Source organism: Myxocyprinus asiaticus, chromosome 7 (genome assembly GCF_019703515.2).
Source record: "Myxocyprinus asiaticus isolate MX2 ecotype Aquarium Trade chromosome 7, UBuf_Myxa_2, whole genome shotgun sequence".
NCBI lineage: Eukaryota > Metazoa > Chordata > Actinopteri > Cypriniformes > Catostomidae > Myxocyprinus > Myxocyprinus asiaticus.
This window is the reverse complement of record NC_059350.1, coordinates 14,102,241-14,117,264: the sequence shown is the minus strand read 5'-3', so window position 1 is coordinate 14,117,264 and position 15,024 is coordinate 14,102,241. Positions and strand designations below refer to the sequence as shown.

The following is a 15,024-nucleotide window of genomic DNA, read 5'->3' as shown; positions in this document are numbered from 1 at the left end:
TCACTCAACTTTCTGTTAACATGCTTGGATACAGCACTCTGTGAACAGCCAGCTTCTTTGGCAATGAATGTTTGTGGCTTACCCTCCTTGTGAAGGGTGTCAATGATTGTCTTCTGGACAACTGTCAGATCAGCAGTCATCCCCATGATTGTGTAGCCTAGTGAACCAAACTGAGAGACCATTTTGAAGGCTCAGGAAACCTTTGCAGGTGTTTTGAGTTGATTAGCTGATTGGCATGTCACCATATTCTAATTTTTTGAGATAGTGAATTGGTGGGTTTTTGTTAAATGTGAGCCAAAATCATCACAATTAAAAGAACCAAAGACTTAAACTACTTTAGTCTGTGTGCATTGAATTTATTTAATACACAAGTTTCACAATTTGAGTTGAATTACTGAAATAAATGAACTTTTCCACGACATTCTAATTTATTGAGATGCACCTGTATATTTAAAAAAAAATGTGCAACACACAACTAAAAACCAGAATCATTTGAAACAATGTCCATGCAATGGATGCATATGGGTAAACGACTGAACATTTAAACAAATTACTGAAGTGACTGAAGTTAGTGACACCATTGTAAAACAGAAACATGACAGTGTAGCGGAAAAGAATGATGAATGATGGATGAACGAATGCCAGGACTGGCTACCAGAGAATATTACTCATGCATTTACACAACAATGGCATGCAGCACCACTCAAATTCTCTACACGCAAACCACGCAGATATTTGTCCATAACCCCGACTGCATGTAAACACCTTGACCATCATTCTTTGTGCAATAGCTGCTTTTCCATTATCGGGTCAAGGCGAGCCAGGGCTATCAGCTGGACAGCTGAGGCCAGTAGCCTCGGACCTAGAGCCGCGAGACCAAAATCGATCTGCATTCCCACCATCGGGCCAATAGCCCCGCAGCGCTATATGCCCCAATACGCCGCCCTGATGCCAATGACACACACCCCGCCTATTTCACAAGCAAGAGGGGAGCTCAAGCTGAGGTATCATGTTATCTAGAATATCGAGTTTATATCATTTGTTAACATCAGCTAGCTAGCAAGATAATGTTAGTAACTGCCAACTGTAACTGCCATGGTGTCCCGAGTGGTCTCTCCACAGTGTCTCGAACCATGGAAAGTTCTTTTTTTGGGCACAGCTTTGTCCATTGTGCGTTTAAACAGATTTTTACAGTACCCGCAATTTTTCCCAAACTTGTACCATTGTGTGCTGGATACACAACCTGGCAAGTTTGGCGAACTTAGCCTTTGACACAGACCCCGCCTCACTTGTTTGGCCACAAGGGTAAATGGTGGGCCAAAAGCCATTGCCTGTTGTCCCTGAGAAAGCCACGAAGCAGCATGATGAAGCCCCGGAATTGACAGTGGGAAGGCAACTGGTCCTGGCATGCACTAGCATAACCACATTTGGCCCGATAGTGAAAATGCGGTAATTGTTGTGCACATGCCCATTTATATTTCAACATCAAAAGCAAGGAATAATCAGATGGCTTCAAATCTCATGCAAGTAGTTTTCTTACACTGTCAGTGTATTGCCGTGCACGTAAACCCGCATATTGTTTCTTGCATGTCTCATCACTGCATCAAACCTGGTGCGACATGTTTTGACGTGCCACGCTTGAATGTAAGCAAATTATATTTGAGAGCTATAATGGAAGGGAAGATTTTCTGTGAATAATATCTTACATTTTGGGCTGTTCCTCACACAAAGCCACTTTGGACATTCTACAAAATATCTTCTTCCCCCAAAGAAAGTCAGTCAGTCACTTGGTTTTGGAACAAAATGAGGGTAAGTGACAGAATTCTAATTTTGGGTGAACTTTAAAAGTTTAAGAACTTTAAATGCTTTAAAAGTTTGAGAGATACAGTTATTCTGTTATACTGTGATAGTATGATATATTTGAGAGACAAGCAACAAAATTTATTTAAAGATGTGGCATGGAATAAACCTATCCAGTTTCATTAAATCACTTGCAAGCACAGTCAACCCCCTTGAAGGAGGTGGTGTAACCTAACCAGTCAGACAAGTCCTCTAATCCAAAAAGTGTGTATCAAATTGTTTTTATTCAAACTGTTTTTGTTCAGAAGGGTCAAGTAATCTGAAAGTTCAAGACAATACTAAATGTGTTCTTGTTGAGCAACCAAAAGACAGAGTTTTCCCAACTCCTCTTCTAAACACAAGGGAGACTCGACTTACTAAACCAGTTTGTTATCTCTGCACTCTCAGACACCAACGTAAGGGGGTTTGGGTGTTGAGAAAGTTTCTGTGATAGAGACATTCACCATAAAGACTGAAGAACATTCATTCCCACACAGTCCGACAGAGTTGGTTTTTACATACATACAACATACAGACATGCTTTGGTGAGGACCAAAAGAGGTGACGTTCAAAAAACAAAGAGACAAATAACGTCCAGATTTTAATGGACAATGTGATGGCAACACAAACTGGGGGTGTACAAAGAAGAACCATGCAAGGGAAACTTTGACTTGGTGTCACGTTATCAGCTGCAGAATGACATCTGCATCAATGATGACAGAAGCATACAAATGATGCAAATGTAAATAAAAACAATGACAATGAATGCCACTTGTGAAGGATGGGTTAATTGCCATGCTCCTCAAAGTGTCGACAAGTACGAATGCAATGGTGCACAGAGAGATGAGATGGAGGAGAGAGATGCAGGGAGGTGGGGCAAGATGACGTTTTAAGATGAACATGGGGTGAAATATCACAGGGTGATGATGCGGGGAACCCTGCTGCTGCATGATTGGCTGGGAAGGCGTTACCTGCAGGGTGGGGAAGGGGCGGGGTAGGGTGCCGGAGGGCCCCACGCTCCTCCTCTCCTCCTCCAGAGCTCGAGTCAGACGCTCAAACTGCATCTCCTGCTCTCGCACGGAGGCCAGGAGAGATGCGGCATTCTCACACTGCTCCATACACACTGAGAGAAAGAGGACAGGGTTACACATTCGCACACACATCATGAGAACGAGCGCCTTACACTCTCCACATGTGTCCTAAAAACAGAGAGAAACATGCCTGCATGCACTCCATGCAGATGCAAATGACACTTGTACAGAGAAATGCATAGCCCTATCCAAGATGGTGTGCACTAGAGATGGATGATCAGTACAGCGTTTCTAAATCTTGATCCTGGAGTAGCCCTCACTAAGCATTTTGGATGCTTCCCTAATCTAACACACTTGATTCAACTCATCAGCTCGTTAGTAGAGGCACCAAGATCTGAATGGACCCTTTTTGAAATGCAGAAGTAAACTATGGTGGGGTAAACTATAGCGGTGAAAAGGGCACCACAGCAAATATTGTTGCATTCCCATTTTCTGCAACAGCAAAAGAATCCACTACTCTTCCACAACGTTGGATTACGACAGTCTAGGTTTGTGCAATTATTTGTAATTTATTTGCGATCACAATTTCTGCCACTCACGGTTAGCCTAATTTAGCATAACCCTCTGCGATATTAGTGAGCTTGAGCGAAGAAATTACAGCCAGGTACATTTGGAAATTGCTGTGTCTACTGATGACAGACCAAATCACAAGCTCTTTCGAGGTCCATTTTCAGCTGATGGATCAAGCTCTCTGAGGAAGTTCGGTTTACGAGTAGCCTATTGTATGTCACTCTGATCTGTAGTGTATTACACACGAGATTGACAATGCTGTGTTTCAGCGGTCTCAGTGTGGATCTTTGCTCAATACACACAAATTCCATCTGCTCTAATAATGTGTTAAACAAAGAACATCTGTGCTCCGAGTTCGGGTTGTGCACGTTGCTAACATGCGCTGACTACATTATATTTAAAGCATTCCAGATTTACTCAAACTGCACATTTGCGTAATTCCAAATATGTTTTGTTTAGAAACTTGTAATGGCCAATCTAAAGTAATGCCATGGCACCAGTGTTACGTTGACCAAGGAGAGCATTTCACCATGTTTGAAAGGAGGAGCACAAAGCTGTTGTCAACTTTAAACAGACACAACACACTTCTAGGGCTGTGAACTGGGCAGATATACTAAGTTTGAATTTTCTCAAATATTTTCAAAATTCAAATAATATTGTTTCCTTAGTCCACAAGAGGGTGCATTAAATACATAAACCATACAGCACTGTTATATTACTGCAAATAACATTCCTGGCTGTTTAAAAAAAAACAAAAAAAGCATTCCATTTTCAACGAATGTGCATAAAATAAATACGTTTTAGTCAGTCCATTGTTTCAAATAAGTCAAAAGAAAAACGAGGGGAGGGAAACGCTTCGATAGACAGTTCACATGCTGTTACACTTGAACTGATGCCACAGTCTACTACCCCGACTCAAACTTCATAATAACAGTGCAATATTGTTTTTTTATCCACTACAGTGTATGTAGGGTAGCAATATTCCCAGATAGCAGTGGTATTTGGCTGAACTCGGTGGTGAAGCGGCTCAGACTGTGAGCCCAGGCCAGGGGCTGTTCAATCAGAGGGAACACAACAGAATTGAAAGGAACACGAGGATCAAGACAGATACACATTTCAAAGTTTAACATCTTTCCTGACAAAGCATTTAAACAACTCATTGCTTAATCTGAGAAACACTTATTAAGGGAGCAAGATGCAACAGCCAAGTACCTCCACCTACCATAAGGGACTGTTTACACCAAACGCTTTTGCAACCATCCATTTGTTTTTCTATGTAAGCACGCGCTACACAAACGTCTTTGTTTCGCTTTGTTTTTGTTTATTCAGCGTCTCGTACAGGAGCGCTGTTTTGTAGATGATGTGTCTAATTAAAAAGAACTTAAAGCATACTGAGACACATGCTTTCTGTTAAACTGTATTTGTTGCGCTGTCTAGCCTTTTTTTAGCGCAAGGATGCGATCGATCTGAAGTCATCATCAGGGCTTGGCACAAATCCAAAATTCAAATACACAGTTTTAGATTTCGAATGTGCATTTTTTTTTTACATTCTACGAGTATTCGAAAATTAATTTGACAGCCCTACACACTTCCTTTAGTTTTCCGCAAAATAAAGGCTTAAGACCGTATTGCCATTCTGTATGCTTTATTACAGAAATATATTACTATTGAATATTGCAATAATACTTTTTTTTCAAATGGATCTCTTAAAGAGGACTCGAGTGCAAACACACTACAGAGTAACTCTTGGCAGTAATAAAGCATGGACAAAACATTACTTCATTTTGGTTAGGGATCATTTACTTGTTCTTACTTTTAACACCTTGTTCAACATTAATGTTGTTTAATGTATTTCTTTTTGCCCAAATTGTACAGGTAATACAGGTAAAACTCAAACGACAGAATACTCTTGGTTAAAATTTTAGCAAAAAGATGCCTATATCTGCTCAATCTCTCAGCAGCTTTATTTGAATCCCATCACAGCAGTAGTGACTATTTACGCTGCTAAAAAGGTGGAAACGAGTCATCACCGTCTCTGAAAGGGTCCATTGGGTGTATTTGGTCACCCAAAATGTGCAGTGCCAAGGTACTCCAGGACCAGGATAAAATGCCACTAAACTAGGTTATCTAGAATGATTATAATTTTGTTTTAGTTTGAATATTTTTAGCAGTGGGACTTCAAATCAAATCAATTACTGTCGGACTTCAAATTGCTTTCTGTGTGCAAAGTTTCTGTGATTATGCATATTCCAAAGTTCTCAGCTTTTTGTGGACTAAGACAATAAAAGGTTATAGATATTTAGCCTATTTGTTGGAATACCTGGCATGTACTAAATTGGAGGGATGAGCCATTTTTGCAGCATTTTTTACATTTTAAGGCCAAAGTATACTTTGGTTTTCCACGTGCCAGTACGTCTCGTGTGTCACTACACAGTACAACCCAGTTTTCCTAGGCACGCTGACAGTCCGCATTTGAACACGACTAAGATGACTGTACCAACATTAGAGCTGTGCCTATACAATTATATAATCAATACATCAAGATGCTTTTTGTCATACTGTATGGATACTTTAGAACCTTGTATCAATATTGCTATTTATATATTTAATTACTGTATATGTGTGCATATGTCCTACATTTAATAATGAATCTAGTCCTCTTAAAAAACAAAAGGTACACAGCTTGAAATCAGTGGCTTTCAGAGGGATCAGAGCTACAAGACTGAAACTGAGCTCTAAGATTCATGCTGGGACTCGCTCGCAGTTTCACTTTCTCAGACTCATCGATTCGCGTATTTGTCACAGTTTCAATCACGATCCGATTACCATATTTCAAATGTAATGAATCGTGACATACGTAATGGGTAAAGTGTGCATGCATCGAACGTGCCTGTACTGGCTCACATCCAAAAGAGTACACATTGAAAGGCTAGAGATGTTAACGAAGTGTACAACTTTAGCTGTTGCTCCATGTCTTGCTCTCTTCAAAAAATTATTTAAGCGTGTCGAGACCCCTGCATTCGGCTTCATTCAGTTGCACTCTGTCATGCTGTTTTTGACTGCAAGGACACATCCTGTGTAAACACCCCCTTAGAAATCTGTCTGATCGGTATGTGGTGGACAATGAACATGACCCAAATATCAGCCTAAATATACAGGGCTTCCTTAAGACCGACTAGTCGTTCAGACAACCCACCAACTAGTCATTATAAAAATATGTAGTCATGCACATCCCTAGTGTGCACCATGTGACCCATGCAGTAAGCTAAATAAAAAAGCAGTAACAGAGAAAGCACGGAAATGTGAGAGAGATAGAAAATAAAACCAAGGCTCCTGAGCTGTGGAAAGAGCGCACGAGAGAGACAGGTACTAACAAAGCTCTTCAGACGCAGGCGTGATCACGCTGTCACCGCTGAGCACACAGAGGAAACCAGACCAGTTTCTTTCGCGCAGAGAGAACTGTGAATCAGACGCGGTGTGAGAAGAGATCGTGTAGAAGCAGGCATAACGAGTGCAGACACAACAAGGAATGAGCCAAGGTCTATTCAACTGGAGAGTGGCTCCACACAAATGTATCAGTGCTAAAGAGACTGTGCTGGCCTCTACAGACTCAACGTTTTCATGCTTAAACTGACACCCCTTACAGAAAGTACTGTGCCAGTACTATGGTGCAGTAATGGGATCACTTATTCATGTAGTACTTAAAAAAATACTAAGGTATTACCATGGTAAAATTTCCAAAAAAAAAAGGTACTTTTATATAGACACCATGGTACCAAATGCTTACCATTTAAATTTGTTTTAATGGTGCTCTAACATACTTTGAAGAATACTATGGTATTACTATGTTAAGTCCACAAAAACTTACATATACCATGGTACTGAATGCTTATCATATTCATACACCTTGATGTTTAGTTACATGGTGCTCCCAGTTACCACAGTAAAAGTCCATAAAAAATATGGTAATATCATCTTACTTTTTGTGCAGTGCATTTCTTTACAACCTTAATTTGCTTCATCAAATTAGGACAATCTGCCCCCTTCAACTACAATCAGCTCTGTAAAACAGCTGGAGAAGCTACTCTATCAGAACCTCAGAGGACACATTTCATTGTTCATTATTAAACAGAGAAGCTCTATTGTGCATCATATCAGCATTCAGTTCTTCTTACTGAAACATATCGTGATATCAGGAGAGTGGTGTATAAATAACCTCTTAGGCGACTTCACGCTGCATTTGCTCATTAGCACCAGTTATCTGGGTGGGGTGCAGACGAAGGGTGTGAACAGCAGGTGAAAAAACCTGCATATTCTGCGACAAGCTCAGTGCTCAGATAAGCTTTCCATTAAAATGCTCGGAAGCAAGACTGATGTCATACACGGGAAGCCGAGTCAACTGAGAGATATTCAAAAGGTTCTTTGGAAGATCTGCCTAGCAAGAGATTGTCTGATGGCACTGAAGAAGTCATACATGCATATAATCTTAAAGACAATAAAGGGAACAAACTGGGAAATTACTCTACGCAACAAGAAATATTTCCAATCATGTACAGTTGGACTTCCTCAAATCCTCAAGTTTATTACGGTCAATACAAAGTGAAAGAAACAAACAAAACTACACTTATTCATCAATCATTAATATGCATCATTAAAAGCCAAATCAAAACATAACCAATCCACTGCACAAAAGAGCCAAAAGGTAAAAAATTAAATTCCAAAATAACAACAAAAAAATAAAATAAGTTATCCATGAACAAGCAGTAATACTTGATTTAGCAACCAAATTCACCCAACGATCACATGCTTGGACCTACATTTGCAAAAGAAGTCTGCCAGGTGAGAAACATATGTCTGATTACTTAGAAATAGGGCTGGGTATTAATACAGATTTCCCCATTCGATTCCGAATCATTTTGGGTATACTTAGTTATATTGTCAATTTTGCTTACATATGAGAGCAACTGGATTCTCAATACTAATTTCGATACCACCACAAAATACTACCTCATTTGAGTAAACATTGTTTCAAGTTCAAGCAATTATTCAAGACATGTAAACATTCAGTAATAAATTAAGAGCAAGGAAACAAATTAGGCTACAAGCAAAAGAACAAATAAAAACAACAAAGTTTGAAACTTACTGGTCTTCACTCTACGATTACGGTACACTAATAATTGTTAAAGCTACTGAAGTTTTCTTGTTATTGTTTGACTAAAGAAATCAGAATTAAAGTTTTTCTGCTTTCAGTCCATATTCAGGGTCCAAAGTTTACTTTTTAGCCTAGGTGGCTGGGAGATGAAAAAAATGCCAGTCAGATTTTTGCTTTATTGTTTAACTGCATTTTAAAAGTGGATTTGGTAGACATGACAAAAAAATGCTGCATGAATTTTTAAAAGTGAGCTGCTTTTTTAGTACTATTTTACCATTTATGAAATATTTAAATGCCTGAAGGTTCATTTAGATTTATTTTATTTTTCTCAGATTTTTCATTTATTACAACCAAAATAAATACCTAAATAACAGTAACAATTCTTGGGTTATTTCAAGTGAGTCAATTAGTTGTCAGATTTATCCAGTCAGCTCTGACTGATTCAAAAGTCTTGTTAATTCACTAACAAGAGCAGGATCATAAGAGTCATTGATTCAGGAATCAGACACTGGTAGTACTTTTAGTTGCTGATTCTCTAAAAAGAACCGGCTCAAAGATTCATTTGTTTGGGAATTGGATATATTTACAGGAGAATGTGTGTGTGGTGTTGGGTAATTAAAACTTAAAATCGCACATTTACTCGATCTTCCCTTCTTCACGATAGCATGAATGGTCCTGAACATTGTCTTCATCTTCCTTCTAGATATACTAAGGCTATCAATGAGCAGCGGGAAACTAGCTAAGGGCCGTTCTGTCTGAACACCTGCAGCCTTGCTGACTGTAGGCCAACAGAGCCCCCTTGAGGACAAAACTGGAAACTGGAACATTATTTTATGAAGCTGACAGGCATTGAGAGGAAAAAGCACCCGCCACACTGCAACATTCACTGCCCAAATAGAAAATGTACCCTCATTTGGCGCTTGCCGGGTGTTAATTTCGGACCCTGTCCATATCTATTAGCTTCAAGGTCATCTACATGTAAGTAAGTGTACTGCAAAACATTGACAAAATGTCCTATCAGAAGATAGAAGCCTTTAAAATCTGCTCTCTCTCTTACAGCTAAAGAGAGTCAGGAACATCCATTAAGTCACAGAGGTTGAGAAATTTTGTCAAATCAAATGCTTTTTAGATCGAGAACTGTTCAGCACATCTGGCTGTGTTCTAACTGGTGCTAATCATGCCTTTGCAGCACACTTCAAAAGGCACAATCCATACTGTAGTGTTGTTTCAAACAGATTTTCCAATAAGAATCGCTTAAAGTGAGTACTGACTGACCGTTATCACCTTTCAGTCATCTGAAGTGCTCACAGTGGATGGTAACTGTCTTCAAAGATAATAGGGCGTAGGGATGATCGGTTCTGAATGGGACGCGCAGGAGGTATCTTGGGATGTACACCTCAAATAAGTGTTCTTTATTCTTTAAGCTCAAATGTATTGTGATTTAAAACATTGATATATTGTGATCCTTTACTCGCTTGCTTCTCATTCATATGTATTAGACTTGCACAGTGCCTCCAGTCTCGTCGTAAGACCGCAATGTGCTGGGTGCATTTGTGGGCTGGTTATGGATTTATGTTGTCAGTTAGATCATCGTTCGGTTCTCAAGCCTTTGTAAAATCTAGCTGGTATTGAGACTGCTTCTCAAGTTTCCTCAGTAAGCAGCTCTGACATGAGCAGCATGGTGGAAAGGGGTATGTATGTATAAACTAAAGCCTATTGACTTTTTTTTTTTTTTTATGTGATTAGTCGTTTGACATGTCCCATCCCCAATTTCTGTATCAGTAGGAAATGGGTCAAAACACCAAATCGAACTGCGCTCGTCAAGGTGCTTCGAGGACTTTGATATTAACGACATACACTTGCATTTACACTTCAAGTCCAATATTTTGATACAAATCAGCTTTTTTGTCCCACTATTTACGTTCACTTCAGACATAACTGACCGTTTATGTTAATACCTCACAAAAAACAAGCATTTCCACGGAATTTAAGTGTATTTAACCATTTAGGTGCGTATCTGCATTACCGCAACTCCGTAAGTGCACAAGCACATAAAGCACGCAAACATGAAGCACGTGCACATACTGTTAGCCGCCAGTCAGTCAGTCAAACCAAAATGAACCTCAATATACTTCCGGAGAAGTTCTTATTCGTTCTTCGTTCAGAGGTAAAAGAAGTTCAAAACAGCTGAGCAACAGTATACTGTTTCCAAACAGTCTGACACCCATCACACCGCTGTGGGAGGCGTTTAGAAGTACATTTAAATATGAGAACGTGTAAAACCGTGACATCGTGACATTAAAATGTGTTATCAATGACTTTGTCTCATTCTATGAGTAGAATTCACAGGAGGTCAGAGTAAAAGCTGTTTTAACCACTCGATGATGATTTAAAGTCATATATGCAGTAGAAAATGTTTAATTTGTCTTGTTTACATTTTGAATTCATGGCAGCTAATGCGCTAACATGCAGAGATAATATGCGCCGATTACACTCTGTTGTATGATAACACCGATACTGCTGCAAAAAGTAGAGCTGCACGATTCTGGATAAATTGAGAATCACAATTTTTTTTTTTACTTGGAATAAAAATCACGATTCTCTCACGATTCTGAAGAAAAATGCTTATTTCAGTGATTTACCAAACCTGGACATAAGGGTATTTAAACAAAGAAACAATTTACTAGAGGTTCTGACAAAATGTTCTCTGCTTCAATCTATGCAAAAATGCAATAAAGTTGTAAATCAAATATATAAAAAGTCCACAAAAAGGCACAAAGAATACATTATAAACAAAACAGCGCCTTGTGATTATTGCAAAAAAAAAAAAAAAAAAATCCTGTTAAAAAAACTGCATAATAAATAAATGTAATTGGTTTCTCACAAGCTAAGTAAAAAGCAAAACGAGCAGAAAATAGCTTCATTAACAGTTCTATGTTAACCTGGTATTGCACTTGTAAACAAATATGCAATAAACACTTATTTTACAAAAGTTTTTTTTTTTTTTATATACAAATATTAACAATTTAAAACAATGAGGCCTTCAGTGTTTCTCTTGTAAAACTTGCTTCAAGCTTGTAAAGGAATTATTCAAGAGCCAGTAATTAATTATTGGTAAAGACACTGGCTACCACCCATGGAGTTCACTAGTTCGAATCCCAGGGCGTGCTGAGTGACTCCATCCAGGTCTCCTAAGCAACCAAATTGGCCCGGTTGCTTGGGAGGGTAGAGTCACATGGGGTAACGTCCTCGTGATCGATATAATGTGGTTTGTTCTCGGTGGGGCATTTGGTAAGTTGAGCGTGGTTGCCGCAGTGGATGGTGTGAAGCCTCCACACGCACCATGTCTCTGTGGCAACACGCTCAACAAGCCACGTGATAAGATGTGCGGGTTGACGATCTCAGACGCAGAGGCAACTGGGATCCGTCCTCCGCCACCCGGACTGAGGCGAATCACTACGCGACCACAAAGACTTAAAAACACATTGGGAATTGGGCATTCCAAATTGGGAGAAAAAGGGGAAAAATCCCCCCAAAAAAAGGTTATTTAATGCAAAACGAAACTACTTAAATACTTGACACTCTTTACTGTGTGATAGATCTACATTAATAATGATTTGATGCAGTAAGAGTGCCTGAATGCCTATAAAAGACAGCATACAACTTGTATACATTTAGACATCGCACAAATCTAACATTTTGAAGAATTTGTCCCATCTGCTTATACATTTATGGCTGTTTGCTTTAATATCTCGTAAAAACAGCGCAGATTTAATCCTGTCTGTTTACACTTGTAATTCATTAAAAGCTGTTTACATTAATAAATTGCCTAAAGAGGGGTATTTTGATTAAAAACAGCACAGAATCTCGTGCAGGAGCGCTGCATTCATCACAAGACACAAGTGCATGGGCAGACACATGCATGTGAGTGTTTGAAAGCAGCTGGCTGTGATCAAACTGCACAGGTAGCAAATTTAGCCCGATCTTGGTTATGCCGGTATTTTTGTAGCAATGGTGGCTATTCAAATATTGAACTGAACAGAGATTCACTCATAGCTAATCAAGGCTGCACCCTGCAGTTTGTAAAGCACTGTGCTGGACAAACGTCTTTGGCCGTTGCGTTTTAGTTTATTCAGCATCTCGTGCAGGAGCGCTGTGTTTTGTAGATGCCATATGAAGTTTATCGACATTTAAAAACACGTCTTGAAGTGAATTTTGAATTTAAATTCAATCGCCTTACAAATGCATGCCACTGGAACGTTAATATACATTGCAGAACCGTTGTAATTTAGAAATTAGATTGCGTGGGTGTCTGAATCAAGATCACGATCTTTTAACGATTAATCATGCAGCTCTACTGAAGAGAGTATTTAATTACTTTTGTAGACTAATTAAACCCAAAAAACATTTGTTTTTTTTTTAACTGCATGTCATGGTCTTGGAAATGTTCTCTACATGAATGATCGTACAGATGTAAGTAAATTTGCACCAGCTCGCAAATAACTCTACAAGCCGGTGTGTTCTTGCTGACTGATTTTGACTGACTGAACAAGATAAACAGAATGAGTTGGCAGCATCAAGGTAGGTGGAGCTCCAGGTCACACCTACCGATGACATGGACCAATGTCAGTAAGGTGTTAAGCAGTCGGTTAGAAGTTTTCGTAAAAGTTCGCCCAGGCGAACCACTGAAACAAACACAAAACCAGTCTTTCTGGCCAGATTTTGTTCTAAATGACGTCACACCCATTCGTTCTTCGATTTCGTATGAAGTATATTTGGGCCTTAAATGCGTAAAAGACTGATCCTGGGTAGCTCAGCGAGTATTGATGCTGACTACCACCCCTGGAGTCGCAAATTTGAATCCAGGGTGTGCTGAGTGACTCCAGCCAGGTCTCCTAAGCAATCAAATTGGCCCGTTGCTAGGGAGGGTAGAGTTACATGGGGTAACCTCCACGTGGTCGCGATTAGTGTTTCTCGTTCTCAATGGGGTGCGTGGTAAGTTGTACATGGATCACGAAGAGTAGCATGAGCCTCCACATGCGGAGTCTCCGCGGTATCATGCACAACGAGCCACGTGATTATGCACGGATTGACTGTCTCAGAAGCGGAGGCAACTGAGACTTGTCCTCCGCCACCCGGATTGAGGCGAGTAACCGCACCACCAAGAGGACCTACTAAGTAATGGGAATTGGGCATTCCAAATTGGGAGAAAAGGGGATAAAAAATAATAATAAAAGGATTGATATCGGGAAATTTCAAATGAAGATCGCAATTAATCAGAAAACCAATTTTTTTCCAGCATGCCTACTTAAAGTAATAGCACACCTCTCCTCAACAAGCCACATTATTGTGTCATTCATGTCCGTAGCACAAATGGTGATCTATAATTAAAAAAAAAAAAAAACTCAGCAATTGATCACAGCATTCTAAAACAGTGGATTCTTTATTTGCATAATGAACCACAATCTTGGTTATGAATCTTTAACAATGGATCTAACCTTTTTGAAGTTTCCAAACATCTGCAACAGAACCACTGTAAAAATAAAGTGCAACTGGGAGTTTCTGGACCTCTCCCTAGTCCTAAAGTGCAACCATAGCACAACTACCATGCATGTCAGAAACTATTTTAAGGAGACCACAAAAGCTAACAAATCCAAGAGGGAAAAGTATCCCCAAAACAAACAGTTGCTCCTATCATAAGAACATGATTCAAATGGAAGCAAGTAGGAGCCAAAGGCAAATGTACAAAACAGCATTGGAGAGGCTCCGCCCCCGAGTTAAAGACCATTGTATTCTGAAATGTTTCAGGCCGCTAACCCAACCCGCAAAAACACACATGACTTGCTCTCACGCCACACCACGGAGTGTGTGTGTTTGAGTGTGAAAGAGAGAGGGGAAATATTTGCAGCAGTCTACCTAGTAGTGAACAAAACAAAAAAGGAAAAAAGTCCACTACACAAAATCGGTAAAGAAAGGAACAGAGGGTTGCGCATATGTGCTGGTAACTGGTTTGAGGGGGACATTGTGGGTGTGATGATTGCATTGTCCTTGAAAGCACACACAGCAGTAAGTTTCATCTACGACTGAAACAGTTTTCAACCTCTCTTCGACTTCCCTACCCATAAAGCAAACAGACTTTCGTAGAAAGTCGGGGATGAACACACACACACACACACACACACACACACACACACACATTCCTGCTTGTATTGTGGCATGTCAGATCCTGTCTCAGCTCCTCTGGCAGCTTGAAAATGACTGGAAAACAATTCCCTTCCTTTTGCCTTATATGTCGCTCTTTCTCTGCCTTCCTTATAACATGTGTATGTCCTCATTCCTTCCCCTAGAATCTGATTGAAGAGTGTGTAATTGATGACTTATTCAGCTTTCAGACTGTTTCACATTTAGGTATGAATCATCTAGACAAGTCTC

At 39.7% G+C, this 15,024-nt stretch overlaps 1 protein-coding gene across 6 annotated transcripts in view; it reads right to left on the bottom strand.

The window, feature by feature from the left end:
• Positions 1-15,024, bottom strand: part of ctnnd1 (catenin (cadherin-associated protein), delta 1) — a 48,982-nt gene that overhangs the window by 22,881 nt on the left and 11,077 nt on the right. For 4 of the 6 annotated variants that reach the window (XM_051702006.1, XM_051702008.1, XM_051702005.1 and 1 more), the window contains exon 2: positions 2,811-2,962. The exons of the other annotated variants lie outside the window; for them this stretch is intronic. In XM_051702006.1, the coding sequence (XP_051557966.1) occupies positions 2,811-2,957 (147 nt within the window). In that variant the 5' untranslated portion in view covers positions 2,958-2,962. The remainder of the gene's footprint in view (positions 1-2,810; positions 2,963-15,024) is intronic. 6 annotated transcript variants of the gene reach the window in all.